Below are 25,960 nucleotides of genomic sequence, written 5' to 3'. Positions count from 1 at the left end.
TTGACTCTAGAGTTTGACTGCTCGTCTACACCCCGCGGACGTACATACCCGTTCAATACCCCGCTCCGCAGGGAGCTAATATCCCCACAGGTCCAGGATTCAGGCGAAAAGCACAGAGTCTGTAGAGTACACAGCAGAGCGTCAAGTTGCGTGTTCGTGAGGAATCCCTAGCCCTGGAGTCGAAGAATATGTGCACAGAGCACTTTTGGTGCATACTCTGCCCCGCACCTAGGGATTTTGAGCCGCGACCGCCGACAACGCAGTCGACCGACCACAGACGAAAGAACGGCGAGCCATGTATATATTATTATTATTTCCAGCGAGCAATCTAGAGTAGCGAAGCGCAGAGAACTCGTCCGCTTCCGGTACCGTTTCCGGATCCGTTTCCGGCTCCGATTCCGATTCCGATTCCGTTCCGTGATAGATATGCACGCTTCTTCGATGGGCGGCAGCTAGGTAAGGTAGGTAGACCATAGACGATAGCTGTAGTTAGAGTGGATAAGATAGATCGAGAAGCCTGGAAGCACCACCACCAAGCACCACGCACCGCACACGCACACACGCACACAGCACACGCACACGCCCAGCCCACGCACACACGCAGCTTCCCCGTTGGCTCTCTGCCTGCCTGCCTGCCTCTGGTGTGTGTGTGCACTGTGGGTGGTGGTGTGGGTGGGTGATCTCGCTCCGTCGCCCAACCAGATTAGAATAACCGTTCCTTCCCGAAACGCGGACCGTTAGGATACTTATTTCAGACTGTTCTGCTTCGCAGTTGAGACGGCGGATGCATGCCGAGAAACGAATGAGGCGAATCATATGGGACGTCGAGATGCGCCAACGCGGCGGCGGCGGTGACTCGAATGTTTGGTAGGAGGAGGAGGAGGAGGAGGAGCCCAAGAGGGGGGTCTACAAGGCTCGGTGAGGGCTCCGGAAGAAGTGCGGGCAGAGTGTTTACATATGCGTGGGGGTCTGGGTATGTTCGCCACAAGGCTACGGAGCGTGAGGTGGTCCAGCGAGAGCGGGGACGAGTGCAGGCTCGCTCTCCTGTCCGACGCTGGCACTTCCAGGGGTTGTTTCCTGTGGTGGCGACATCATGGTTCGCTAGTTGATTGTGGTGGTAGTGATGGTCGTGGTGGTGGAGGAGATGGTGGGTGGTGGGGGAGGGGATATCAAGATGGGTTTATGTATCATAGCTCGGTGCTGCTTGCGTTGGTGGCTGGCTGGGCTGGCTGGGCTGGCTGGGCGACTATCGATTGGCCGAAAGGAATGAATGGCACGGCAACTCTAGTAGAGAACACCAGAACACTCGCCCCGAAACTTGACTTGGACCTGTCGCCCTGGCAAGTCCCCTTCTTCCTCCTTCCTCACTTCCCGACAACCCATACTCCCTCCTTCTCCATCTCCCTCCCCCCCTTCCCAACCTTATTCCTCCCCGCTCCCCGCTTCTCCTCCCCCACCTTTCTATCTTCCCCTCCTCCTCCTCCTCCTCCTCCTCCTCCGCCTCCTCCTCCTCCGCCTCCTCCTCCTCCTCCCTCCTCCTCCTCCTCCTCTCCCCTCCCACCACTGCGGAGGCGTCATACACAACTCTCATCCCACGAACTTACATACATACTCCGCCTGCTTGACGACGGCGACCTTTAGCCTGTTGACCCGAGCGAGCTGGATCGAAGCGAACTGCAACGGCGTCCAATAACCATCTGCCGCCACCAGCAACCCACGAACGTCGTCACTCTGCTGCTCCACCCCCCCTTCCCGCGCATCGTCAGGTGAACGAAAGACTTGTCTACTGTATTCTACTCTACCTACCCGGAGAGACACACCCCGGTACGTGGGTTCCCGAGCGAATGTCTTGGTGCTGGATTGGATCCGTCTCGTCTGTCTGTCTCTGTCTCTGTGCCCGTGCCTCTTCTTCCTTACAAGCTTTCCTTCCTTCCTCTTCCAAACCCTCCAACAACACGTTCCCTTTCCCAGCAACAGCAGCAACACAAAGCTCAGTGTGCAACATCACCATCACCACCTCCACCATCACTCCAATCACTGCCAATCACAACTCCGCTGCCTACTCCCCCTCCCCATTCTCACTCCACCCCCCAGTCTAACCGACAGACGCCACAGTCGAGGAATCAAGGAATTAAAAAAAGCTTGCCGTGAATATTTCCCTTCAGGAACATAAAAACTCACCTATGCTGCGACTTGTCATTGATCTCCGACAAAGAAAGAAAAAAACTGACTTGCCTGTTCGCGATTGTAGATAGGCCGAACCATAAGCCCAAGCCAACACCTCCCACGATAACTACCACTCCGCTTTAAATCACCTTCCTTGCCTTCCCTGGCCCGGTACCAAAAGCGTGAGAGAGCAAAGAGAAAGTCGCACCCCAACAATACAACACAACTACCACTGCATCCCTCCATCTCCAACAACCACAACCTCCACCTCTACCACCACTCCCACCACAATCACCTACTACCACTTCCGCTACCCACCTCCTCACCGAACCCCCCTCTCACCTACCCCCACCCCCCGTCTTGTCTTACGACTCGATACCGCTCCTACGACCGCGACGGCTGCTCAATACGGCCGAACACACGAACCTTCTCCCTCCTAACGCACAGCTACCGCCCTTTCCTCGCAGATCCACCGGCGGTCATCACGGCGTGGCTTCCAAAACGTCGCCTGTTCACGAGAGCCAATTTCTCCTTTTCCTAAATTCGCTCTTTGAACCGCCATAACGACTCCTACTTCTCCCTCCCGCTTCCATCTTCCTAAATACTGCCACGAACAGCTTTCCCTCTAGACTGGGTTCTCAGACTCCTTCACACACACACCCCCCCTCCCCCCCAGCACTACATCGACCGCCCCCTTGTTGCGCTAGCCCGTCTACCTACTGCTCACCCTTGGGGCGCCAACCAGAGCTTGCCACCAAGGATTGTTCAGCCGATACACTTAAAAAGTATTCTCGCCTGCCCATCGTCTCATTGCATGCTTGGGGATTTTAAGCAGGCCATCGTTTCACACCCTCCTCCTCCTTCTCCCCTTCTCCCTCTCCTTCCCCACCTACCACTCCTCCACAACCGTCCGGTACAACACCATCACGTAAACCTAATCCGTCAGTTCGAGAATGGGACAGCAGCCGTCCAAAAGATCTGGCAGCGAGAGCGGACAACTCTCGGCTCGAGGTTCCGTGGGCTCGTTGAGCGGGGAGGGTAGTGGCACCTTACCAATCATCAAGTCGGATACTCAAGGATCGTCCAGGTCGCTGAGAGGATCTATTCGCAACAAGATCAAAGACAGGCGGGAAAAGAACAACAATGACGATGCCGGCGAGGGAAATGTGGCGTCATTCCTTGCGGGAGCTGATAAGAAGGACGAAGATGCACTTCCGAGCGGACGACCGCGTAGGGGTTCGGGATCTTTACCATCGATAAATACCGGGACGGGGGAGGGTAGACAGATTGTCTCTGAGTCATCGACTGCTGTCGGTACTCCCTTCGACTCCGAAAATTCCCTCATCCCACCGCCGTCTCCCGTCGTGAGCGGATCCATCGGTAAAGGTCACCACGCGCTGGACAACGGCAACAACCGGGAGGTGGACCAAGTCTCGGACGCGCCGCCAGGAGCTGGCGGTGTCCAGCCCCCCTCCTCACAGATGCCGAAGGAACCCATCTTGATCAAACGACCTGGTGCTCCGAACCCGGTAAACCTCGTGGCTGACGGCAGCGCGCCGGCGACGCCTGGCGGGGATCCAATGCAGATGTCAGCGTTGAAATCGATTGACTTGGACGACATGATCACGCGGCTGCTCGATGCCGGATATGCAGGAAAGGTCACCAAGGCGGTGTGTCTCAAGAATGCTGAGATCCAGGCGATCTGCGCGGCGGCGAGGGAGGTGTTTCTCTCTCAGCCTGCATTGATCGAATTGAGTGCTCCGGTCAAGATCGTCGGTGACGTGCATGGCCAGTACACCGATCTCATCCGCATGTTTGAGATGTGCGGCTTCCCTCCAAACTCGAACTATCTCTTCCTGGGAGATTACGTCGACCGAGGCAAGCAGAGTCTGGAGACGATACTCTTGTTGCTATGCTACAAGCTTAAATTTCCGGAGAACTTCTTTTTGCTGCGAGGGAACCATGAGTGCGCCAATGTCACCAGAGGTATGTTTTAATTCTTATTGTCTCAGCCCGACTCTTCGCTGACGTTGACGTTGCTAGTGTACGGCTTCTACGACGAGTGCAAGCGACGATGCAACATCAAGATCTGGAAAACTTTCGTCGACACGTTCAACACACTGCCCATTGCGTCTATCGTCGCTGGAAAGATCTTCTGCGTGCACGGCGGCCTGTCTCCCAGTCTCCAGCACATGGATGACATTCGCCAGATCGCGAGACCCACCGATGTGCCGGACTATGGACTGCTCAACGACCTGCTCTGGTCCGACCCTGCGGACATGACTGGCGACTGGGAGGAGAATGAGCGGGGTGTGTCGTACTGCTTCGGCAAGAAAGTCATCGTCGACTTCTTGGCGAAGCACGATTTCGACTTGGTGTGCAGGGCACACATGGTGGTCGAGGACGGATACGAGTTCTTCAATGAGCGCACATTGGTTACCGTCTTCTCCGCACCAAACGTATGAGTTTCCCCCCATTCCAACCCGGGAAAGAGTTTGCTGACGATCGTCCACAGTACTGCGGAGAATTCGACAATTGGGGCGCTGTCATGAGTGTGTCGGGCGAATTACTGTGTAGCTTCGAGCTGTTGAAGCCGTTGGACTCGACCGCATTGAAGCAGCAGATGAAGAAGAGCCGTAATAGGCGATCTTCGATGATGCACCAAAGCCCTGTAAGTCCAAAACCCGACTCCATACAAGCACGTCTCCTAACCGGTCAACAGCCTGCACACATGTCCGCTCAGAGTTACTAGCTTACGTTACGTGCCACCTACCAACCTACCCCCCACCAGCTACTTACCACTCATCATCTACTACTGCGTCCATAAATATTAAATATCTCTACCTTTTGATATCTTTTGCAGTGTCCGCTTTACCACTCGGCTCTCTGCCATGTCTTTTTTCAGAGACCTCCATCTTTCCGGTTTCCTTATCTTTTTTTTTTGTTCCCGGCCTGTTGTGCGTATTTGCTCGTTCCTGGGGAGTGTGCGCGGGGTGGTCGTTTTGTTCTACTAGGGCGTCTTTGGCGTGCAACTTGAACATTGCATATCTGTTTGGTTGATATTTCTGTGTGTCGTTACTTTTATTTTTGAATTCCTCGTTCTCGATCTCGTTCCAGGGCTTTTTTCTTTTACGTTTTTCAAGGGTTATGACGTGGTGTATGTGGGGTTGAGTTACGTGGGGTGCCTGGGATGAAGGGATGTGTGATGGTTACTTAAACAGTTGAAACCCCATGTGCAAAGATAAGAAATGTGATGGGACTAACCAGCAGGATTCCTAATGCTTTGCACATTTGAACTGTCTGGCTGTCTGCGTGGCATAGATGTGTTTTTTTTCTTTTTTTTTTCTGTGGCTTTTGGTGTTGCTCCCGGCGATGACGTTCTCTTTTTTCTCTGCGTTGTTCGACGCTTTTTCTCATCTATTCTACTCTAAGAAATGCAAAATCCGCATTCTATTTCTACCATGGGAATTTACTTTTCGCATGAGATTTCGCATGAGATTCGCATGAGAGAGAGTGCCGAATTATGAACCGGACTGTGCCCCTCGTAGGGCTGGCTGTCTGGCGTGGGGTTGTCACGAGACGCGCGGGTGCAGCGGCTGAAGTGGGATGGGATGGATGGATACAGACGCCCGGCGGCCCGATTGATTGGTTGATCCATGCGGTTTAATCGGAAGATCGCGATCGGAGCGGAGCGGGTGCGGGTGCGGGTGCGAGGGACTTGGGCATGGTTTATCACTCGGTGTATCATCTGGCAACGGGGAAATTCCAAGCGGACCTCTCTCTGCATTACAACACCAAAACTACCTCGCGGTGTACCCACCATCGACGGGGACGACCGCGCCAGCCATAAAATCGCTCGCGCCACTCGCAAGGAAGACCACGAGCCCCGCCAGATCCGCCGTCTCGCCCCAGCGGCCCACCGGCGTCCGCCGCATCACCTCCGCATTCTTCTCCGCGTCCTCCTGCAGATCCCGCGTCAAGTCCGTGCGGATATACCCCGGCGCGATGGCGTTGACATTGATCCCCCTTGCGGCCCACTCATTACTGAACGTTTTCGTGACCTGTGCGATGCCACCCTTCGTCGCGGTGTAGGCCGCGAGGCCCGTCCCGCCGGTAAAACTCAGCACGCTGGCAGTATTAATGATCTTCTTTCTCGGGACCCCACTGGCATTCCCCCAGCCCTGCAGGTCCTCAGCGAACCAGTGCGCCGCCACGTCACGGCACAGGATAAACATCGCCCCGAGATTGACCCGCCAGATCCCCTCCAGCTCCGCGTCGCTGTACGTCTCTGCCGGCTTGCGGACGTGCCACCCCGCGCAGTTCACGAGGATGTCGATGCGCTCGCCTGCACTGGTGATACGTGAGATTAACGTGGATACCTCCGGTGTGTTGCCGAGGTCGCACGGGAAGGTCCGGCACCGCCGCCCCAATGACTCGATGCGGGATATGGTCGTGGCGCCGCTGTGCGGCGTGCGGATCGGGAGGATTATGTTCGCGCCGGCGGAGGCGCTGGGCGGAGGTCAGCCCATGCACACACGCGGGGAGGGGGACGGGGGAGGAAGGGGGGGGGGATTACAGAGCTACGGCGATTCCCGCGCCGATCCCGCGGGTGCCGCCGGTCACGACCGCCGTCTTGCCCGCGAGACTGTAGAGCGAATTGATGTACTCGTTTGACTGCGACGGTGGTGGTGCGCCGGAGGCGGTGGGCAGGACGATCTCGCTGGCGCGGCGGGAGGGGGGGGACCACATATTTGGTTTTGCTTTAGTGTTTGCTGCTTGGGCGGGGCGGGGGGCGGGGGCGGTTGAGGGGCGGGAATTGAGGGCGGGAATTGAGGGGGTTCGGGGTTTATATCTCCACCTCGCCCAGCACTGCGGGGAGTGCGGGGTTAACCAGCACCTTTGGTAGTCCACCTATGTACTCTACGCAGTGGTGTGTTGGACAGTTAGGCCAGCTGCAGCTCTGCAGCTCTGCCCCGCGCCTGGCTGCATGCATGATGACGATCAGATCAGATCAGCCCTTTCGTTGTCGGTCGGGCCGAAGCCGGTGAGCATATGCGGGATGGAATACGCGTTTACAAGGCGGGGGCGGGGATGCGGGCCGAGTGATACAGTGTGAGGATGCAGCATGCAAGGCACGCCTGGTTTGATGTATGATATGACCTTACTTACTATATGCCAGTGTGTGCCGGTGTGTGCCGGTGGGAGGGCTCGGTATATAAAAAAAAGAAAGACGGGAGGGAGGGAAGGGAGGTTGCTGGATACCCTGGGTATAGAAAATGCCAAAGTCGGTACTTCGGTGTTTATCTTTCAAGAGCCGAATGGCTGCCGCACAGCCGCTACTAAGCATGTAGAGAGCGACGCTCACGGACACCATCACCAAGTGACAAGTCTGACAGTGAAGACGATTTTAGCTGAAGAAGGTATGCATACCACCGCACTACTAGTAGTTACAGTAGTTACGGCCTACCTACCAGACAATCCGTTTCACGTCCTTGAGGCGGCCCGAGGAAGAAGTGTCGTCACCAGACTACATAGAAATGTCGGCGCTTTAACGAATGATCATAAAGTTATAATAGTACAATTTGATGTTCATCTGGTCGCATGGTGTAGTGGTTATCACATCTCGTTTACAGGAATGTAAATCAAAACCGAGAAGGCCGCAAGTTCAATCCTTGCTGCGATCAATATTCTCTTTTGTCTTTGTTCCCTTCTGGGTTGGATGGAGGGCACTTTTTTACGCTCGGAATATGTGGTGACGTGGTTGATACTCTTGGTGGATATGTTACGATGTGATGTGGTTGACGAATGGGTGCACAACCTTCAACCGCGTAGAATACTACTCCAATGTGCATAGGCTTGGGCTTGGGCTATGTCACGCAGTGTTCTCTAGTCTGGTCCGTACCGAACAGGACCAGTCCCGTCGGTTCCTTTTGTGGGACGGGATAAAAGTAGCCCGTCCTGACCGCCATTTTGCTGGACGGGGTTGGACCGTTGGACTGCAGTCTGGCAGTGACAAAAATGCTCCTCTTTTCAGTACTTCCCCTAGGTATGATACCAAATATGACAGTAAAACGTTTCCCACTAGTTATCGTGTGTGGAATTTCGTCAAGTATCAGCAACCCCGGCGCGGTGGCATCTGAAGACTGCAGTCCATCCCATCCCATCCGAATGTACTAGCGGACTGGACCATCCAACACACACCTCCGGACGGGCCGGATGTATGTAGTCCAGTCCCGTCCATGGGCCCGGACGGACTGGACCGGACTAGGTTTGTAGAACACTGGATATGTGGTTGTTTCGGCAAAACCAAAACAATCACTCGCGAACGATCACTCGTTCCATGTTGTCCACGGCGGTCCAAGTTGCACACCATAAGTTTGAAGTTCCAGTCCATGGGCAGTAGCTGCATCAGCACAACCTGATTGGTTTGTGACCAGCCACATTGGCCGAATAGTTTCTATTCACTATCCTACTACATACTACATAGGTACGCTCCCCCGAATGAATTATTAAGGCATGTCTGCAATGTGTATACGCTCGCTTGCACCACAACCAAAGTATTGAACACAGAGGTGTGGTGGAAGGATGCATTTTGATATACGTCCATTGATCTTCGTGGGTTCGGTTGGTTGATTGGTGTCCGCCGGATAGTCGAGTTGTCTGCTGGTTTGTTGATCCGTCCGTCGTGAGGCCGCCGGGTACGTGATCCCATTTGTTGTCTTCTGTGCAGCCTGCATTACGTCCGCACTTCCTCCCCACAATATTCCCGGAATCCGGCTGGTCCATTGGTATCCGCCGCGTTGTTGTGGTCCAGTTGGTCCCCAGGTTCCCACTGTAGGTTTGCGTCAGCCCACGTCGTCACAGTCAAGGTATTGAAAAACAAAGATGTGACGTGTGGTCGATTGTTGGTGTACGTCTGTCCGATCCGCGCTGGTAGACTGTAGTAGCGTCCTGGTGCTGGTCGGATGGTTCCTTTTTTTGTGGAAAGAATATTACTTGGTGGTGTTGGTGTTGGTGTTGGTGTTGGTGTTGGTAGTGAGGAAGAGAAAGAGGAAGGGAAGGAAGGAAGGTAATCAGAATGTGCGCGGAAGAAGAAGAAGCCCTAGCGTTATCCTTCAAAAGGTGGAAAGAAACCGTCACTAGCCAGCAGAACGGCCCTTCAAAAGGCAAGACCCACGAAGTTCCAAGCCACCCGGCCGCGATAGCTATAAAACCCCTTCTCCCCCCTCTCCTATCATCTTCTCTCTTCAAGCACAGGCATGAGCAAAGCACAACAGCAGTGGCAAGAGTAAAGAGCAAACACATAGCAGTGGCAAGAGCACAGCGGACTGACATAACGCCCCTTACGTGGTTGAGGTTTTTTCCCTTCGGATTTCCTCTAAAAAAACATCACCTTCCTGGCTGCAATGCGAGGAGGCGAGGTTTTTTGTGGTCCATTACTACATAGGCTCCGTGCGAGGAAAGCACATCATGCCTGGTGGTAGTTATGGGGCCGATAGAAACCAGCATTGCTCGCTCGTCTGTTTCCGACTGCGTAGGTTGACCGATGGATTGAGAAAGTAGCAAGGTCCAACATAAGTATAAGACCATTCAACTCGAGTGGCAGATTTGGCGGCAATCCACAGAATCAAGTGCACGGGTAAATATTGTCATGATCTAGATAGGTCGCATGCAATCAATGAACGAACAAAAAAGAACAAAAACTCATAAGTTGAACCCAGCGGCGCAGCAATGGGCCGCGGCGGTAGGAAGAGCTTTCTCTCTGCCCCCATGGAGCTGGCAGGAAAGATCGAGTTTGTGGTCGCCATAGTCTAGTATCAAGGCCGCATACGAAAATTGGTTGATGTTCTCTCTCTCTCCATAAGTTAAACCATCTATGTACGAACTGCTAAGATGCCAACTAGGTACCTACCAACCCATTCACGAGATATCACAGGACGAACAATCGTGGTCACAGACAGCCTCGCACCCCACCACACCATCCGAACATGGTTTAGGAAGAATAGCCAGAAACTATCAGCATGCTGGCAGCCAGCCTTGTCCGTGAATCGTGGAGAACCGGTTCTGCTCCCAACTTCCAAGTAGCATGGTGATTACTCCAGAGTACCTAGTACTCTGTCGGAGTTCCTGATCACCAAGTACCTAGCATGGTGATTATAGCAGAGCAGTACTCCGTCGGAGTTCCTGATCACCCGTTCGCACTCTTCGACCAGGTAGGTAGTGTGCTGACAGAGTCTTGTCCATGACTCGTGGGGCCACGGTTCTGCTCCCAAGTACCCAGCATGGTGATTAGAGTAGACTAGGACTCTGTCGGAGTTCCTGATCACCCGTTCGCACTCTTCGACGCGGGCCGGGACGATCCATCATCAGCATCCGGCATGACGCTGCAAAGTGCCTAGAGTCCTAGACCAGATGGACACTCTACATGGTCACTGTCCTACAGTACACGGATTCTCACTCCGCGAGCCCACGTGCGTGCTGCGTGCCTGCACAGCACTGTGCAGCGGAGCGGGTAGTCTACGCAGCGTACTCGGACCCGGGCCCGCCAGAAGCGGCAGCTACTTACCTAGTACTTACATAGTATTTCGACAATCCGATCACTCGCCTGGAAGGCTCGATGTAGGAGGAGGTATCCGCTCGCAACTAAGTGGGGGTACAGTCTTGCAGTCCTGCAGTCTTTTTTTTTCTCCGTCGCCACTCGCGAAACCCTACATGTACATAGGTACGGTACGGCGTCGAATAACCCGCCCGCCGAAGCTTGGCGGTGTCTCGTGCGTCTCGTCTCGTCTCGTCCGTTGTTCACCGCCAGGAGTTGCCAGAGGACTCCCGATCGTCTCCTGATCTTTGATGTCCGACAGACAGACTGCCAGACTGCCAGACAGACAGACAGGCAGACACCGGAAAAGCGTCGCGCCGGCGCCGGCGCCGGCAGCGGTAGCGGCGGCGGCAGTTGTGGCTTTGCACTAGTTAGCAGTGGTTATCCATGGTGTGGAAAATCGGGTGCTGCAACGATCAGTTGTGTTGCGGAAGGAACCGGCACTGAAAACCGCAAACTGCAAACCGCAAACCGTGGGGATGGATCGATGACGGATCATCAGGCCACGATGTCGATGTGGCAGTGGGGGGTGGCGACGGTAGGTAGACCACAAGTGCGCTTTCGCTCCGGGCCTCCGGCCGTCCAACGTCCCGTCCCGTAGAGTAACTACCGCGACTCCGCGACTCTGCGCGCCCCAGGCGGGTCACAGACAAGCGGCGAGTCAAGTCAAGACGAGGATTGGATGCGAGGAGGAGGATGCGGAGGAGGGGGGGAGGAGGACGGGGAGGAGGGATCGTCCACCTGGATAGATGGGACCAGATATCTCCTAGTTACCTAGTACACAACTCTGCACCTACATACATACATGGACCGATCGCACTCTACTGGCTGTCGCCATGGAGGTTTACTATCCATCCATCTGCACGACATCCCGCATGCACATGTGCGCATCGATATAGGTGCGTATATAGGTGCAGTAACCACTCTATGTACTAGGTATTATAGACTAGACAACCGCTGCCGATGTGGAGGTCCCCTCCAATTTCGCCCGCGGTCGTTACATACATCTGCAGACTGCAGCCGGCCGCTCGGACAAGCCCGCTCGAATCGTGCCGCACCGTACAGTACCGTACCGTACCGCTCGGAACCCGAGAGAGGATAGGGAAGGAAGGAAGAAAAGAAAAGGAAAGAAAGAAAAAGCAGTTGCCCGTCCGTACACAGGCGCACGTTGAGTATGTAGGTAGGCTGTGGGGATCAGGGGAGCATCGAACCAGCACCTTTCGTGTACATACGAGTGCGACTTCTGCATCTACATACAACATACATCTCTACATGCACCGTCGGAGAAAGAGTTCTCGCCCAGCCTCCCCCCTCCCCCGCTGACCTCCACCGGAGAGTACAGTTACCGGATAATCCCACCTCCGAGGAAGACGGATGGCACCTGCTACTCTAGATTGTCCCTAACCGTGTTTCGCCCAATCAATCTGCCTCCCCGTACCGTTCCCCCTTCCAACCCCCCATTGCAGTTTGACACATGTAGAGTATGTAGAGTAGAGTATGTAGAGTGCCGCCGTTTTTGTTTTTCTCCATGGGCGTTGTGCTTTGTGCTTTGTGCTTCGTGACCTGCGTCCACTTGACACTCACTCACTCGAGTCTTGAAGCCGGAACCATTGCACTGTCTGTAGTCTGTAGCAATCTCTGTGGCACTCGGAGACTCGTCGGAGTGTCCGAGGCAGGAATAATCGTCCCAGATTAAACCCAACTCCACGCACCCACGCGACACGATCACGATCACGCGCGTGAAATTATAGTAGAGTATGTATAAGCGGAGATCGATACGATACGATACGATACGAACCGGGGGGGGGGGGGGGGGGGGGGGGGGGGGGGGGCGGGGGGAGAGAGAGAGGGAGAGGGAGAGAGAGACAGAGGGAGGGTCTAGCCCATGTAGAGTAGCCACAGCAGAGCGGCGGGGAAGCGGGCGAGGAAGCGGGCTCGACCGACGACGGGGCATTGGTCGAAATACTAGGTATTGCCTAAATGGGACGATGTTTCGGTTTTTGATTTATTTTCTCGCCAATTGCTTGGAAGTTGACGGAGGCCCTGTATGTATATTGGGAAGGAAAAGAAAATAAAGGAGTATGTATTTAAAGTACACATATTGCGAGAATTGGCAACGGTGTTCGTTTACGGGGGCCCCGGGGAGGAGCGACGCGGGAGGGACGACGGGGGAGGGGGGAAGGATCATGCACAATCGCGAGTTGCAAATGATGCATTGCATTGTACCTGCTGCTGGTGTACCTGCTGCTGTATACGCGATGTAAAAAGGAAGGAGACAGTGCGGGGAGGTGTTTGGTAAAGGCAAGAGGCAAGAGGCAAGAGGCGAGGACTACCTTGTACATATATTACAAGTGGTCATGAGGGCTTGTTGATCTTTCGCCGGATGCCAAATAGATATTTTGGGGGCCTCGTTCTCGCAATCGTTACTTGGGAAAGGAAAGGAGAGAAAAGTTGACATGTGGGAAGTAAGCAAGCAAGCGCGCAGTCAGGCAGCAGCGGCAGCAGCAGCAGTAGTGTCAGCTTCGCTAATCTGGCAAAGCTATTGCAAGTGAGATCCAATGCGACGATCTCCGCCGATGAAGTCGTATTAATCGACGGTTTGGGACGCAAGCAAATACGGACAGGTCCGTGTGTTGAATGGATGTGCTCCACTGAGTCTCAGTAGAGTAGTTGCCCCACTCTCCGGAGTAGAGTACCTAGGAGAGTAGGTATCTACAGTTTTACTATAGTTAGAGGAACGGGTGGGATCTGATCTGGAAATTATAGGAGAACCGTAGTCAATGCTTCTTCTTCCTTTTCCTCCGCGCGAGACAGTACTATAGTTGGACAGGAAACGTCCTAGTTACTCTACATACTCCACATCATAGCTGACGCTTTCCTAAACCACTGGAACACGGAAGGAGCGGGACGGCCGAGTGACCATCTATGACCATCACGACCCCTGAGTCTTGAGTCCTGCGCGCCGCTCCCGCCGCACCCCTTTCTACTATACATAGCGTCGTTCCGGACTGGAACAGGTTCATCCGCACCATGGGAGGAAAATCCATGGACGCCGCAAAGATGCCTCTTGTTTTCGGGCTGCAACCTGAGACACGCAGCGGTGCTGACTCTTGAATGGTCGGGGTCGGTCAAATCCAAGCAAGCGGGAGTCGCCTCCGCCTCCGGCTCGGCGCTGTATGTACTCCATACGTACCGCCAAGGGGGTGGAGGATCTGCATACATACGATACATGGAAACAGTTCACAGTATGCATCTTTAAGTTTCTCTCCTTTTCTTTTCTCTCCTTTTTCCTTTTCTTTTTTTGCTTCGTTGAGAGAGGGATGAAGTTAGTCGCTAGAAACTTAAAAAGTCGCCGCCGGAGCTAACTGGTGTAAGAGAGGAAGGAAAGCCGCGCGCTCTGCTGCTGAAGATTCAAGAAAAGCCCCCGCCCCCGCCCGGCGCCGACGGACACGGAGACGGCCCGGCCGATTGCCTAAAAATGGTTCCTAGCATTGACCATGGTAATGCCGTGCCGCTGACTACTAGCACTAGCTATGGGCCCTGAACTTGAGTCTTGGGCCCCTTGCATAATCGGAACGCTTACGTATTTTCGCAACGCATAAACGGACGGACGGACGAACGGACGAACGGTGGGTGGCGCGCGCGGCTGTCAAATTTCACGTTGTCGAGAGCTAGAGTATGCATCATACGGTACTTGAGTAGGGACATAACTCACAGTTCCAACTGCCCCGATGTATTTGTATGTGAAAAGCTTAGCTCATGCGGACTCGCTCACTTGAGGTGGAGTGGAGTAGAGTACACGGCTGCTATTTGTGTTTCGAACTGGGGTGTGCACTCGGTGTCACTCGCACTGTCCGGTGTGTCCGATGTCCAGTGTCCATGTCGACCGCCGCCGGAGTCCCGATGAAAGTAGGACCTATACTGGTCCGCATGTCTTACTCCAGGTAGGCTCCTCTCTCAATTGTGGAGTCGGCCCGCGCGCACGCACGCACGCACACAAAGTGGCGATGGATGGGATGGGATGTGTCGAGGATAGTACAAAGTTCCCTAGTCAGCCTACATAAAGTAGCATAGGGGCAATTTCACCAAATTAACAAAAAGCAAAAAACATTTAGCACAAAAACAGCTGCATAGGAACCTCCGCGGCATCTGCCACGGCGAGAACCGATATGCTCGTCCCTTTCTCCCCTTCTCCGCATTATACGTGCGTGTGTGTGACACCAATCTTTCGCTCTCTCCCCGGAGTCTCTCTCTGGGTCTCTGGATTGTTCCTCCCCCGACCCCGCTCATCTCATATTCGCACTCGCGTGAAGCTGGGCCGCATCCGCGCTTTAGCGAATGTATGTATGCTATGATGTCTACACACTCAGGTACTATATGCACTGTGGAGCGAGCAGCCCATCCCTCACCATTGTCAGCAGCATCATCGTCATAATCATCACCATCATCACCATCATCACCATCATCACCATCATCACCATCAGCAGCATCATAGGCCACCAATTTGAAACGACTAGTGGACTCGGAACCTAGTTCCCGCGCCTGTCGTGGGATGTTTAGTGCGTCTGTCCCCCCTCCCCGCCAAATGGGGAGTGAATCATAGGCCAACATAGGCAGCATGATGGTGCCTGGGGCTAGCTGGATATATATCCGTACATGACATGAGTACGCGCATATTGCGTCCGGGGGATGGGGGATGGGGTACGGGGGGAGGGTTGTGCGTGTGAAAAGGGCGTCATGTGGTCTTGTGGGGAGATTGGAGAGTTGATTGATCAACCTTAACTTCCTGCGGCGCGCGGTGCCTTGCAGATAACTACTCTAGAGTAACAGCGTCGCCTAGGTACATACGGTATGATGGAGACTTGAGCATGTAGAGCATGTAGAGCACTCTAGAGTAGGCACTTCGTCTCGACTCTCTCAGTTAGCTTGAAGAGTGGGTGCACCAAAAAACCATGGCCCTGCCGGCCGGCTGACCGGCAGCCATTATTTGCAAACGGTCGAGACCACCGGCTTCGACTGACTGACTGACTGGCCAAGCATCGTATGTATGTGGGCCAAGGGTGCCTCCTTCACTCCGCCTCTCGTATGTAGTCGGACCTCGGATTCGGTATGAAGAGCTCCGCGGGCGCGCGCCGGATCCGCCTCCATGAGTGAGTGAAGTGAAGTGAGGTGAGGCGAGGCGAGTGCGACCGACCGGACTCCTTGCCTTGCCTTGCCTGCCTGCCTGCCTTCGCAGTTTCTCGCTCTTGCCTTGTGGCTGCTGCTGGGCCCTAGTCACCCAGTCGCGACTCACCCACTCACCCACTCTCCCAGTTTACATACCGACTCCGGAAACCCGGTCAATACCGATCCTAAATCCACCCATCCATCCCTCCATCCATCCCTCAATCCATCCATGACTATTGCTCGACAAGGCGAACTGCGAACTGCGAACAAAGCCGCGGGTGTCGCAAGTCCGATCTAGCTATGTACCGACCTAGGTACTAGGTAGGTACTTCCCCTCACTCTTGCGACAATAAACGTGGGTGAATCCATAGCTCCATGGGCATTGGGGTCATGGGTGGACGTATGCTTCGTTGATCTGGGGGTGATGAGGGTGGATGGGGGGAGGGTTCATCCCACTGATACGAGAATCCGGCAATGCCGGCCATCATAGACGTATCGCACCGTGCCGGTCATATTTTCCTTCTGCTGTCTTTCAGGTAGTCTTTGGGCTGGTGCGTGCGTGCGTATGATATGGATGTTCCCCTCACTTCCACTTCGCAGCCCACCACCGCGCCCACCACCCCATTCCCCACTCGTCCTCGGTGCAGCGGTGCTGACCGATACTCTTTCGCCTCGTCTCTCGGCGGATTGCTGATCCATCATCAGCGATGTCAACTAGAGCACTCTCTGCCATGCCACCGTTGGGAGGGAGCGGGGGGGGGTGAGGGGGAGGCTTCGCACATGGCTGGTCTGCTCTGGTCTGGGCATTTGGATATTCCAGTGGTTAGTTAGATACCGTAGTGCGTCTTGGTATCATACATACCGTCCGATATCCGTGGGGGGCAGCTGGGGGGCAGCTGGGGGGCATCACGATAACCCGTTACCCACTGCCCACTGCACAGCCGACCTGCCAGTGCCAGTGCAGACAGTACTGTGCAGACTGTGCAGCAGCAATCGGGCACTCTCAGAGGTCTTATCGGGCGTTCTCCACATCTCTCTCGCGCGAAGATACGATAGATACTTCAGATATAGGTGCCTAGATAATTATTACCGGACCAGAGAGACAATCCGTAGAGTAGATAGATGCACAGGCAGACAGACTGGGGGAACGGGGGGGGAAGGAGGGGGAGGGGGGTTTAGAGTTCATCACAAACCATACCATGCCATACCTACCTCCCGGGCAAAAATCTGAGCTGTGGAGTCGGGTCGGGTCCGGTTCCCGAGACAGTGCGGCTGCGATCAGTAGGCGTGGGGTAAAGAAAAAATGTTGTTAGCGAGGGTTTCGAGGGTTTCGAGGCACGGACAGAATGCCGCGCGTGGTCGCAGCCGCATTTCGTCCGCCATCGACCTGCATCACAGTATTACATACAGACGATGCATAATGTATAGATGTAGGTGTGTAGATAATCGTAACGTCGAGAAGCAGGACCGGACCGGACTGGATGGACGGTGGGAAGTAAGTATCCAGCCCTACCTGACCGGCGAAGCGATTGGCAGGCACCCTTAGTTGTGATTTGGCGAGAGGGGGGTAGCGACGGGCGCCAAAGCCCAGCCGCCTCGCCAGCGGCGGCGGTAACCAATGCCAGGTACGGTACCTACACCAGTGCTGAGGCAGGTACCGCCGAGTACCTGCGGTAGGTAAGTATGCTTACGTAGGTACGTAGAGTGCCGCCGCCCCACCGGGCCACCGCAAATGGCAATGCATCCATCCTATGTATGCTCTGTAGTGGGGCCGACGACGGCGACGACCCCTCGACTGCAAGCCGACGACGACGGCGCACTGGCCAGCCCGCCAGTCATGCACTTCACTGTGAGACACCCCCTTCTGGCCGCACCACACGCGCACCGCCGCCGATCGCAAAGGAATTGGCGAACGCAGATCGAGCAAGCGAGCGAGCGAGGAATTCGGTCCTACCGCCGCCTATACCACCGCCTATACCACCGTCTAGGCGTATGGTGGTGGTGGTGGGATGATACGTAGTGGTGGTGCTGTTGGTGGTGCTGGTGGCGATCATCGCGTTTGAACTTTGAACTTTTGAAAAACTGCACAGTTTTAAGTCTTCACCACCCACGAGGCGAAGCATAAAACAAGCATGTAGTTAACTAACCAAGCGGAAGTGGACTGGACACCAACTGTCGCCGTACCGCGAGACGGAAGAGAGAAGAGAGACGAGAGCGCGCGCGCCTCCCGTCGGGCCGCCCCCAATCGCACTCGCCGTACAAGGTAGGTACGCGGGCCAACCGAATCCGGCGAGCGGTGATGGTGCCCCCCGAGAGCTCTCCACATGGCAACCCGTGGAGATCTCCATTAAGTTCCAAGTTCCAACACACCAGTGGTCTGGGACTCTGGGGCCGGCGGTACTAAAGTCGAGTGGCTAGAGTAGGTATGCTCACTCCTCAACGTAGACAGCACCAGTGCCCCACAGACAGACGGAACCAGTCCAGCCCGCGATATCCAGCGTCCGCCGGGTTCCGCACCATTCCCTCATTCCCTCGATCCCGAGTCCCGACCCAGGATCCAGAAATGGGACGGAACCCAAACCAATGCACCCCAATCCAGTCCTACGCACTCAGGTACACACCCAGGTACCCCAAGTTCCACCAAGTTAAGTTCCAACATTCGTACCCACCTACCCACCTACCCAGCACGCTCCGTCCGATCAGCGCACCCGCCACCCAGTTGGGGTATGCGACCCACATTGACCACATTGACCACATTGACCACATTGATTGACACTGGAAAGCGTGCGACGATTGTTGGGCCCCTACCTACCCTACCCAACCCACCCTGGGGTGACACGGCGCGCGAGACGCGCAGGAAAATAGGTAGCAGTGCAGTGCATGTGGCTGCCGGGGAGTCGGGGACACACATACCATACCATAGTTACCGAGCGCTGAGCGCTGAGCAGCAGGTATCATAATACTCTAGTTGGAGCGGTGGTTACTCGGGCGAACTTAGGACATGCTTGGCGCTTGTGTTCACAGCTCAACGCCGATTCCGTGCCTGATCGTACATTGCGGACTCCGCTCTGCTCTGGACATACTGCGCTGTACTGTACTGCGCTGCACTGCACTGCACTGCGCTGCACTGCACACCGAGCATTGGGTACTGAGCACCGAGCATCGAGCAGCGGCTCTCCTCGGATCTGCGTAGGTAGGCTCAGCCTTGTCGTACAGCTGCGTGGCCAGGACAGGCCAGCCAGGACAGCATGGACAGCCAGGACGTCCCTAGCCAGGACAGGCCAGTCAGCCAGACCGTGGCCATTTAGCCATCCATCAGCCCAGCGTGCCTACTATCCACTTCCTTCTATGATAGTCGCAAGTCGTGCGCAATGCTGTGCTGCCTGGCTGGCTGACCAGTGGAGGAACGGATTGCATACTATTGTCACCGGGAATTCAAGGCAAGGAAAGAGAGCGTCTTGTAAGGCAGCACAGAAATATTGTGATGAATTATTAAAATGCGAATATTCCCCAGCCATGATAAACCTCCCCGCCGCCGCAAAAAAAAACAAATACAGAGAATGCTGCAAAACAAGAGCCCAAGCAAGTACGCCCACACCCCTTTATTAACCCCCGTCCAGCCCGCACCCATGACATCGTAGAAAACATAATACACAGCAAACGCCGATGTGTAGTGCGATACACAAAACTAAAAAGGAAAAACTAAAAAAAAAAAAGAAAACAAAGGAAATGAACCCAGTATTAAAAGTTTGTATAACCAGACCATGCAGAGAAGTGCAGCGAAAATGGAATAATAAAATAATAAAATAGGAAACAGAGGAAAGATCCCGAGCCGCGTCCGATGTGAAAGAGCCAGTCCTTGCCGGTGTTCGAAGCACTTTCGTCGACGGTAGGAGATGCGGCGGAGTGGAGTCGAGTCCGTATCGATGGATTCGTTGAACGACGCCGCAGAGAATTGAGTTGAGATGTTATCGAGGTGGTGGTGGTGGGGCAGGAGCGATGGCCCTCACCGCGCATGCTCGAGGGTCGTCGCAGTGACAGCGACGATGCGGAATCGACAGCATGGCGGACAATAGTAGTGGTAGTAGTGATAAGGATACATCGTAGTTCGAAGGCTCTTTGGAAATCGCAACAGAAATCGATCCGAGGGGTAGTGGTGGTGGGGTGGACAGCGCTCGCTCTTTACTTGCCGCCGGCGGAAGTGGGAGTCGGGGGCAGCGGGCGGTTCGGGGGAGGTCCCGGCCGCGGAGGAAGAGTCGAAGTGGCCACAGGACCGTTGAAGTTGTATCCCAGACTGCTCAGGCAGTGGATGTCGTTGGGGTTGTGGAGGGTTTGCGAAGGAGCAGGCATTGTGATGTTTGGTTGTTTGGTTGTTTGGTTGTTTGGTTGTTTGGTTGTGGTGGTGTTTGGGTGTTTGGTAGTCGTTGAGGTGGGTGGAGGGAGGGTTCTTAAGAGGGGATCCTGATGGGTAACTTCGAGGATGCTATAAGCGGATGTGGATGTTCTGTGTTGTAGTGGTAGGTGGTAGTGGGATGCTGTGAGTTGCTTGTGTTTGTTGGATGAGTGATAGGAAGTCTGAGGGGGGGAGGAGGCCAAAGTATTTATCATCTGACGACGATTGCTCGAGCTGTCTCGGAGTGCCCAGCAAAAAGAAAAGGAAAGAAAAGGGTATGATGAGACGAAAGGGGAAGGGGTGAGTTGGGTGGGTCGAGGGCATGGTACCCCTGGCAAACAGCCCGCAGCACTGACGACATCTAAACATCGTTCCCGACACTTATTGCTGCTGTGAGGGGACTAAGCAGCTTGGGGGATGGGGGACAGGGTGAGGGTGAGGGTGGGAGGTCTGGGAAGCCGAGCAAGGGGGGGGGGGGTGGAAGGCGCGTCTACATGTGGCTACGTGAAAGCAGAGTGCTCTAGGTACTACTGGACATGTCCGCTTCACCTGAAGCAGGAGGAGGAGGTGGTGGTGGTGGAGGAGGAGGCCTGGGTTAGGGGAGGGGGGGAGGGCCAGGCTGTGCGGAATGCGTGCGTTCGTTTGTTTGTCTAGCCGGCCGGGCTGCGGGCACGGAAGAGGATATTCCCTTGTCGCACGCTACGGGTGCCGCCGTTCATCAGGCCAGGCCAGGCTGGAGTGCCTCGAGTAGTGGGCAGGACGGCAAACCGCACTTTGCGCGAGAGAAAGAGAGAGAGAGTCATCGAGAAAGGCACGAGGCTGCGCACGAAACCCCCCGGCCTGATCCGCAGGCCACGCGAATCGAATGAAGCAACCGGACCTGGCGTCCACAACGAAAACGAAATCAACAGACGACATCGATCTCAGCCACCACGCGGATTGAATGGCCGACGTCCATAACGAAACCAACCAACGACGACTCCGATCTCAGCCACCGCGCCTCGTCTCTCTCTCTCGCGTCCGACAGCACTCAATCCCCTGGAGTATCATACTACGGTAACTATAGCACTCCCCACAGTCCCACTCCCTTTCCAACCCTCGGACTCGGAGATGCCCCCCCCCTCCTCCTCTGTAGTGTCTCTGATCTATTCCTGACCCATATCGAGCAGCGCTACGGTATTCGAGACATGCACTCGCGGTCCTTTCGATGTGCGTATGTAGGCAACAAGCAAAGTGCCCTCCCCCGACGACAATCACCCCCCGGGCCCCGATACTTTACTTTACTCTACTCTGCTAGGCCTCGTCCGATCGGAGAGCCTCACGGAGGACCAGGGAGTATGTAGGTTTGTATCGCACACTGCAGGCGGACATCACTCGCAGCTAGAGTATGTAGAGTATTACTCTTACTCTTTCGTTCCTTCGCTCTGCCGGTCGGCGACGCGAAGCGCGCGAGCTGTTTTTCCCACCATCAGCTGGACATGAACGGGGCGGGACCCGGGTCACAGAACCAGACCTGCCCCTGGCCCTGGCACTCGATGCTGGTTCCCGACAATCCGGACAACACTTCGCGTGCGAATATGACTGCAGAAGCATGTCTTCATGCAGCGGATGTGGTGGAAGGGGGAGGGGAGGGGGGTGAAGGGGAAGGGGGAGAGAACGATGAGTGAGAGCGAAACACCCTTGCGGGGCCCGGATACCTCGAGATTGGCTTTTATCATCGCCCCGCGCACCGCGCAACTCGCACCTCACTTCGCACCTGGCAGCCTCGTACGATAGACAACTGACAAGACACGAGGCGGGCAGGCATGAAAAAGTGAAAACTCCGTAGCGCGCCTCCCCCAGAGTCGGAGCCTATTTCGGACTGACGTGTTGGCCCTGACGAAACAGGAGAAAGGCCCCCCTCCAAAAGGAAAACCTCTGTTGTTCTGTCCGTTGATCGCCCGCGTTTGCCTGGTCGTTCCAGTGCGACTTGACCCCCCCCCCCTTTCCGCCCGTATTCTTTCGACTTGCCTCGATCGGGAATGTCCAAGCCCGTCCGCTGCCCTCTGCTTGCAAACAAATCACAGAGAAAACATGAAACCAATCTAGGTACACATGTAGAAGAAGAGCAAGCTATCGGGCATCACGGGTTCACGAATCATCTCCTCATGGCTCGGCTACTAACCGCGACGGGCTGGTACCTGAAACGCTCCCAACAAAGGCCCACGCAAAATCGTCATCCCATCCTCAGGCACTTACTCTAGTTACGTCAGGCAGGCCTTCAGAAGGGTAGCGATCCCGCCGATCCGAAATATCCGGCTGGATCCAAAAGGTAAGCAGCGCATCCTCACCATCGCCGTCGACCGACCACAGCATGTATGATGTATGATGTATGTGCATACCCAAGTAACCTACTTGCATACTCTAGACAGTCCGAAAGAATACGAAAGGGAACCCCACAGTTCACAATATGCAGGCACTCTACGGACCATCAACTAAACGCAATCGGTCTTCGCATATCTGCTCCGCGGCACTCCACTCCACTCCACTCTGCCTACTCTAGCAAACCAAACGAAGGATCTTCAGATTCAACTTCGCGTTCCCTTCCTGCTCCTACTCAACAGGGGAACACCAACCGAATGGCCCTCTGCGCCCGTGCGCCAGCAAAAAAAAGGAAAGAAAAAACTTGTGGCTGCCACGTTTCTTCAGGACGCGATGACGCCCAGACCACTCTTTGATCCCCCTCCCCCTCGCAACTGCGGATGAAGAAATCGTCAAAGAAACGCCACAATCTCTCGCTAGATGTTTGTGATTGTAGAGCAAGTGAGTTTGTATAGCAAATTCATCAGGACCTGCATGATGTGCTAGCTGGTGGGTTAGCTGCCTAGTGCTCGCACTGCGCAGTCCTGTCATCCGTGGTTAAAAAAAACCCCCCCACCGTCGGCGTCACCGACGCTCGCTAGCTATGCTATCGTCACATTTCTTCTCAGCCTCGTCGTTTGGGAACCACTCGGAGCTGGCCAGCCAGCCGCCCACCCGAAGTGGGCGTCAGTCCATCGTGACATCGCGTCGGCTCTTGCGAGATATGGGGCATCAATCCATAGGCAGTGCAGTGCGATTCCGCGGCCAAAATATTCCAAACAAGGCTCCCGTGCCCCGGTGGGTGGATGGGTGGGTGGTGGTTCATAGCCGCCCTCCGCGGACCCAGACGGTTCGTTCGTTCGTTCGGACGAACTCGCTCGCCTCTGTCGGTCACCGATCTGACCGAGATATCTGGATTAGGCATCTGGTCGGAGCGCGCAGGCAAGCGGACAGGGCTGCAGGATCAGCACCTTCTCAGCGAAACGAAAACGAAAACAAAGACGTGTGGTGGTGGTCTCGTGGGGCTGTCGGCCGCGGCGTCGGCGGCAGAATCGGCCATCGATTCGAGACCGACCGATCCATCACCGTGAAATTTAGCTTGCTGCGGACGCTGGTTACTCTAAACTCTAGTATCTGCTCTAGTTACTCTAGTACCTGCTCTTATCTTTGCGCGCCGTGCCGAACATCCACGGGAACCCCGACGCAACTACATATCATTCTGGCTCTGCTCCACCCAGCACCTCGGGATGGCGAGTAATCCGCACTGCACTGCACCGTACCGCACCGCACCAGCGGCTGCGTCCAGCGTCTTCGGTCGGCAGCTTGGTTTCTCTGCCCATCCACCTATTTGAGACCGTTCGACGCGAGTGGCAAATGAGCTCCTCATGTATCGTGTGTACTCTACATACATACACGGAGGCAAACTTTATGCACACTCCGTGCTGCTGCTGAGCACATCCAGTACCGAAGAGAGAACTTCTCGATCAGGCACCTATGCATACCGACCTACCTTCCTCGGGTATGCACCGTCATCATCGTCGTGGGAGCCCGGGAGCCCGCGAGGACGTTCTCGGCCACCGCTACAGCTGGCAGACCCGAGCTGTGGGTACGATCTAGTCACTATAACGCAGCAGCATCATCGGGAAAAGACGTGCTTCATGCACTCCTTCATACATACGGTACATACACCTACCCACATACCTACTGGCAGCGGAGTCGTGTCGGTTCCTCGGGTCCGGTAAGGCACACAAAGGGCAAACAACAAGCAGGCAAGCTGAGAACGGCGCAGCAAGCAAGTGAGGGGGGCTTGGAGGGGGGGATGGGATTGGGGGGCGTCGTTCGACATTTGCATGTTCCACGCGAGAAAAAAACAAAAGCAATTCCCATCAGCTTCCCTTTTGCCCTTTTGCCTTTTGCCCTTGCCCTTCAAAGGGCACTTTCACTTGGCCTGGACGCCGACCAGAACGAACCAGAGACGTGAAGCCCTATGATACATAACTGGCACTAAGTACGGGTACATACTAGTTACCAAGGTATATCCGTGAACGGCGCGGCAAAATTTCTCTGCTTGGACTTGGAGTATCTATGTACCTGTCTAGTACACATCGTGCCTAGTTTCCTAGTGCGGACCGCTCGCTCGCACGCAGAAACCGCAATCCTGATGATGGTCAGGTCAGGTTCAGGTTCACCGGTTTGCTACTCTAGTTTTACTCTAGCCTGCGCGCTCTCAGGAACTCCGTGTTCTGGGGGGTTGCAAGTGGGGACTGGGAACGTGGATATGTAGCTCTAGATCTTCTCCGCAATTTTGTAAAAGTTGGGACGAACTACCGCATGCAGGTACGGTTTGTACCTACCAATGAGATGTACCCTGAAAGTTCAGAGAAGAAGTCCACTTCTACTTCCACGGAGACCTTGGTTGGAGAACCTGAGGGTCTCGTTTTCTCGATCGTGACGCGGGATAGGTACAGACATACTACGGTAGATACTACGGTACTACGGTATGTATGATATGATATGTAGAGATCGTCATTGGTTACCACGTAGCCCGTAAGTATGTTCCCGTCGGACACATCAGGGTGGCGCTCCGGCTCCGGCTCCGGCTCCGCTCCGGCCCCGGTTCGGTGTTTGAAGACCAGCCGAGAACCACGATCACGATGCGCATAGATGCAGACAGCCACGAGCGTTCCGGTCCGCCGAAGGCCTTTGTCAAGACTCAGACGAGAAAGATGCACTGATGCAGCACTGAGCAGACATTGAGGCTTGCAGGATTGCAGGATTGCAGCTGGGGGCTTGCAGATGGGACTTGCAGCTGGAATCAATGTTCAGCTTGGACGTATGTGTATGTGTATGGATAGGCTGATCATTGATACCTACCCACTGGGCCATCCATCCATCCATCCACACCCACTGGCCCGTCCATATCCGTCCGTCCCTCCACACCCGTCGCTGAGGCGATGTGAGAGCATCGAAGAAATCGATATCTATCCCGCTACGATGTGCCATGTGGTGGGAACACCATGTGGGAACACCATGGCATTGGCCACTCACGCCCCTTCTTTTTCTTTTTTTTGTTTTAGCTATTCTGCTTTTAGCCCTTTTTTCTTTTGGCCCTTTTTCTTTTTGGCTTCTTTTCTTTTTGCTTTTTCGATGCAGGACTGGACTAGTCAGGACAGGAATCGTCAGGACAGGAATCGTCAGGACAGGACGGGACTGGATTGGAAAGGAGGTCCACGTTGAATTCCCCACCGCAGTCCCTTTTTTTTTCTTTCCACGAGGGACGGGATATCATACTGGTAAGC

General features: G+C 54.9%; 6 protein-coding genes and 1 non-coding gene across 7 annotated transcripts; 4 read left to right on the top strand and 3 right to left on the bottom strand.

Annotated features, from left to right (window-relative positions):
• The first annotated feature begins 1,718 nt into the window (after window positions 1–1,718).
• BZA05DRAFT_18185 (uncharacterized protein) lies at window positions 1,719–2,148 on the top strand. The gene has a single exon (XM_051479311.1). The coding sequence runs from the start codon at window positions 1,845–1,847 to the stop codon at window positions 2,097–2,099; it is 255 nt and encodes an 84-aa protein (XP_051344558.1). The 5' UTR covers window positions 1,719–1,844; the 3' UTR covers window positions 2,100–2,148.
• A 971-nt stretch (window positions 2,149–3,119) lies between these two features.
• On the top strand, window positions 3,120–4,918 carry BZA05DRAFT_330594 (serine/threonine-protein phosphatase PP-Z; the record flags this gene model as incomplete). The annotated part of the gene is made up of 4 exons (XM_051480545.1): window positions 3,120–4,152; window positions 4,210–4,625; window positions 4,682–4,837; window positions 4,889–4,918. The coding sequence occupies 4 exons, from the start codon at window positions 3,120–3,122 to the stop codon at window positions 4,916–4,918; spliced, it is 1,635 nt and encodes a 544-aa protein (XP_051344557.1).
• Window positions 4,919–5,930: 1,012 nt separating this feature from the next.
• On the bottom strand, window positions 5,931–6,969 carry BZA05DRAFT_382926 (uncharacterized protein). Its single transcript, XM_051482166.1, has 2 exons — window positions 6,743–6,969; window positions 5,931–6,675 (listed from the first exon to the last, which is right to left on the bottom strand). Exons 1-2 carry the CDS (start codon window positions 6,913–6,915, stop codon window positions 5,967–5,969), a joined length of 882 nt encoding a protein of 293 aa, XP_051344556.1. The 5' UTR covers window positions 6,916–6,969; the 3' UTR covers window positions 5,931–5,966.
• Window positions 6,970–7,761: 792 nt separating this feature from the next.
• Window positions 7,762–7,850, top strand: BZA05DRAFT_t13. The gene has a single exon. It is a non-coding gene; the product is annotated as a tRNA-Val (tRNA).
• Window positions 7,851–10,620: 2,770 nt separating this feature from the next.
• BZA05DRAFT_414707 (uncharacterized protein) lies at window positions 10,621–11,600 on the bottom strand (the record flags this gene model as incomplete). Its single annotated transcript, XM_051485269.1, has 4 exons — window positions 10,621–10,662; window positions 10,744–10,809; window positions 10,911–11,122; window positions 11,564–11,600. 4 exons carry the CDS (start codon window positions 11,598–11,600, stop codon window positions 10,621–10,623), a joined length of 357 nt encoding a protein of 118 aa, XP_051344555.1.
• A 1,017-nt stretch (window positions 11,601–12,617) lies between these two features.
• BZA05DRAFT_382922 (uncharacterized protein) lies at window positions 12,618–13,206 on the bottom strand. The gene has a single exon (XM_051482165.1). It carries the CDS (start codon window positions 13,102–13,104, stop codon window positions 12,850–12,852), a length of 255 nt encoding a protein of 84 aa, XP_051344554.1. The 5' UTR covers window positions 13,105–13,206; the 3' UTR covers window positions 12,618–12,849.
• A 1,435-nt stretch (window positions 13,207–14,641) lies between these two features.
• On the top strand, window positions 14,642–15,446 carry BZA05DRAFT_432774 (uncharacterized protein; the record flags this gene model as incomplete). Its single annotated transcript, XM_051486233.1, has 3 exons — window positions 14,642–14,706; window positions 14,897–15,102; window positions 15,153–15,446. 3 exons carry the CDS (start codon window positions 14,642–14,644, stop codon window positions 15,293–15,295), a joined length of 414 nt encoding a protein of 137 aa, XP_051344553.1. The 3' UTR covers window positions 15,296–15,446.
• Window positions 15,447–25,960: the final 10,514 nt, after the last annotated feature.

The sequence above is a fragment of the Tricharina praecox genome (genome assembly GCF_024521635.1).
Source record: "Tricharina praecox strain CBS 144465 chromosome Unknown BZA05scaffold_1, whole genome shotgun sequence".
Classification (NCBI taxonomy): Eukaryota; Fungi; Ascomycota; class Pezizomycetes; order Pezizales; family Pyronemataceae; genus Tricharina; species Tricharina praecox.
Note: the sequence above shows the minus strand (reverse complement) of the source record. Positions and strands in the feature narration are given on the sequence as shown.

Excerpts from the sequence above, each read along its gene's own strand:
- BZA05DRAFT_18185 (XM_051479311.1), top strand. The coding sequence starts at position 1,845 with ATGTCTTGGTGCTGGATTGGATCCGTCTCGTCTGTCTGTCTCTGTCTC.
- BZA05DRAFT_382926 (XM_051482166.1), bottom strand. The coding sequence starts at position 6,915 with ATGTGGTCCCCCCCCTCCCGCCGCGCCAGCGAGATCGTCCTGCCCACC. Across the intron at positions 6,676-6,742 it reads GCGGGAATCGCCGTAGCTCT|CGCCTCCGCCGGCGCGAACA; the intron begins GTAATCCCCCCC and ends ACCTCCGCCCAG.
- BZA05DRAFT_382922 (XM_051482165.1), bottom strand. The coding sequence starts at position 13,104 with ATGTACAAGGTAGTCCTCGCCTCTTGCCTCTTGCCTCTTGCCTTTACC.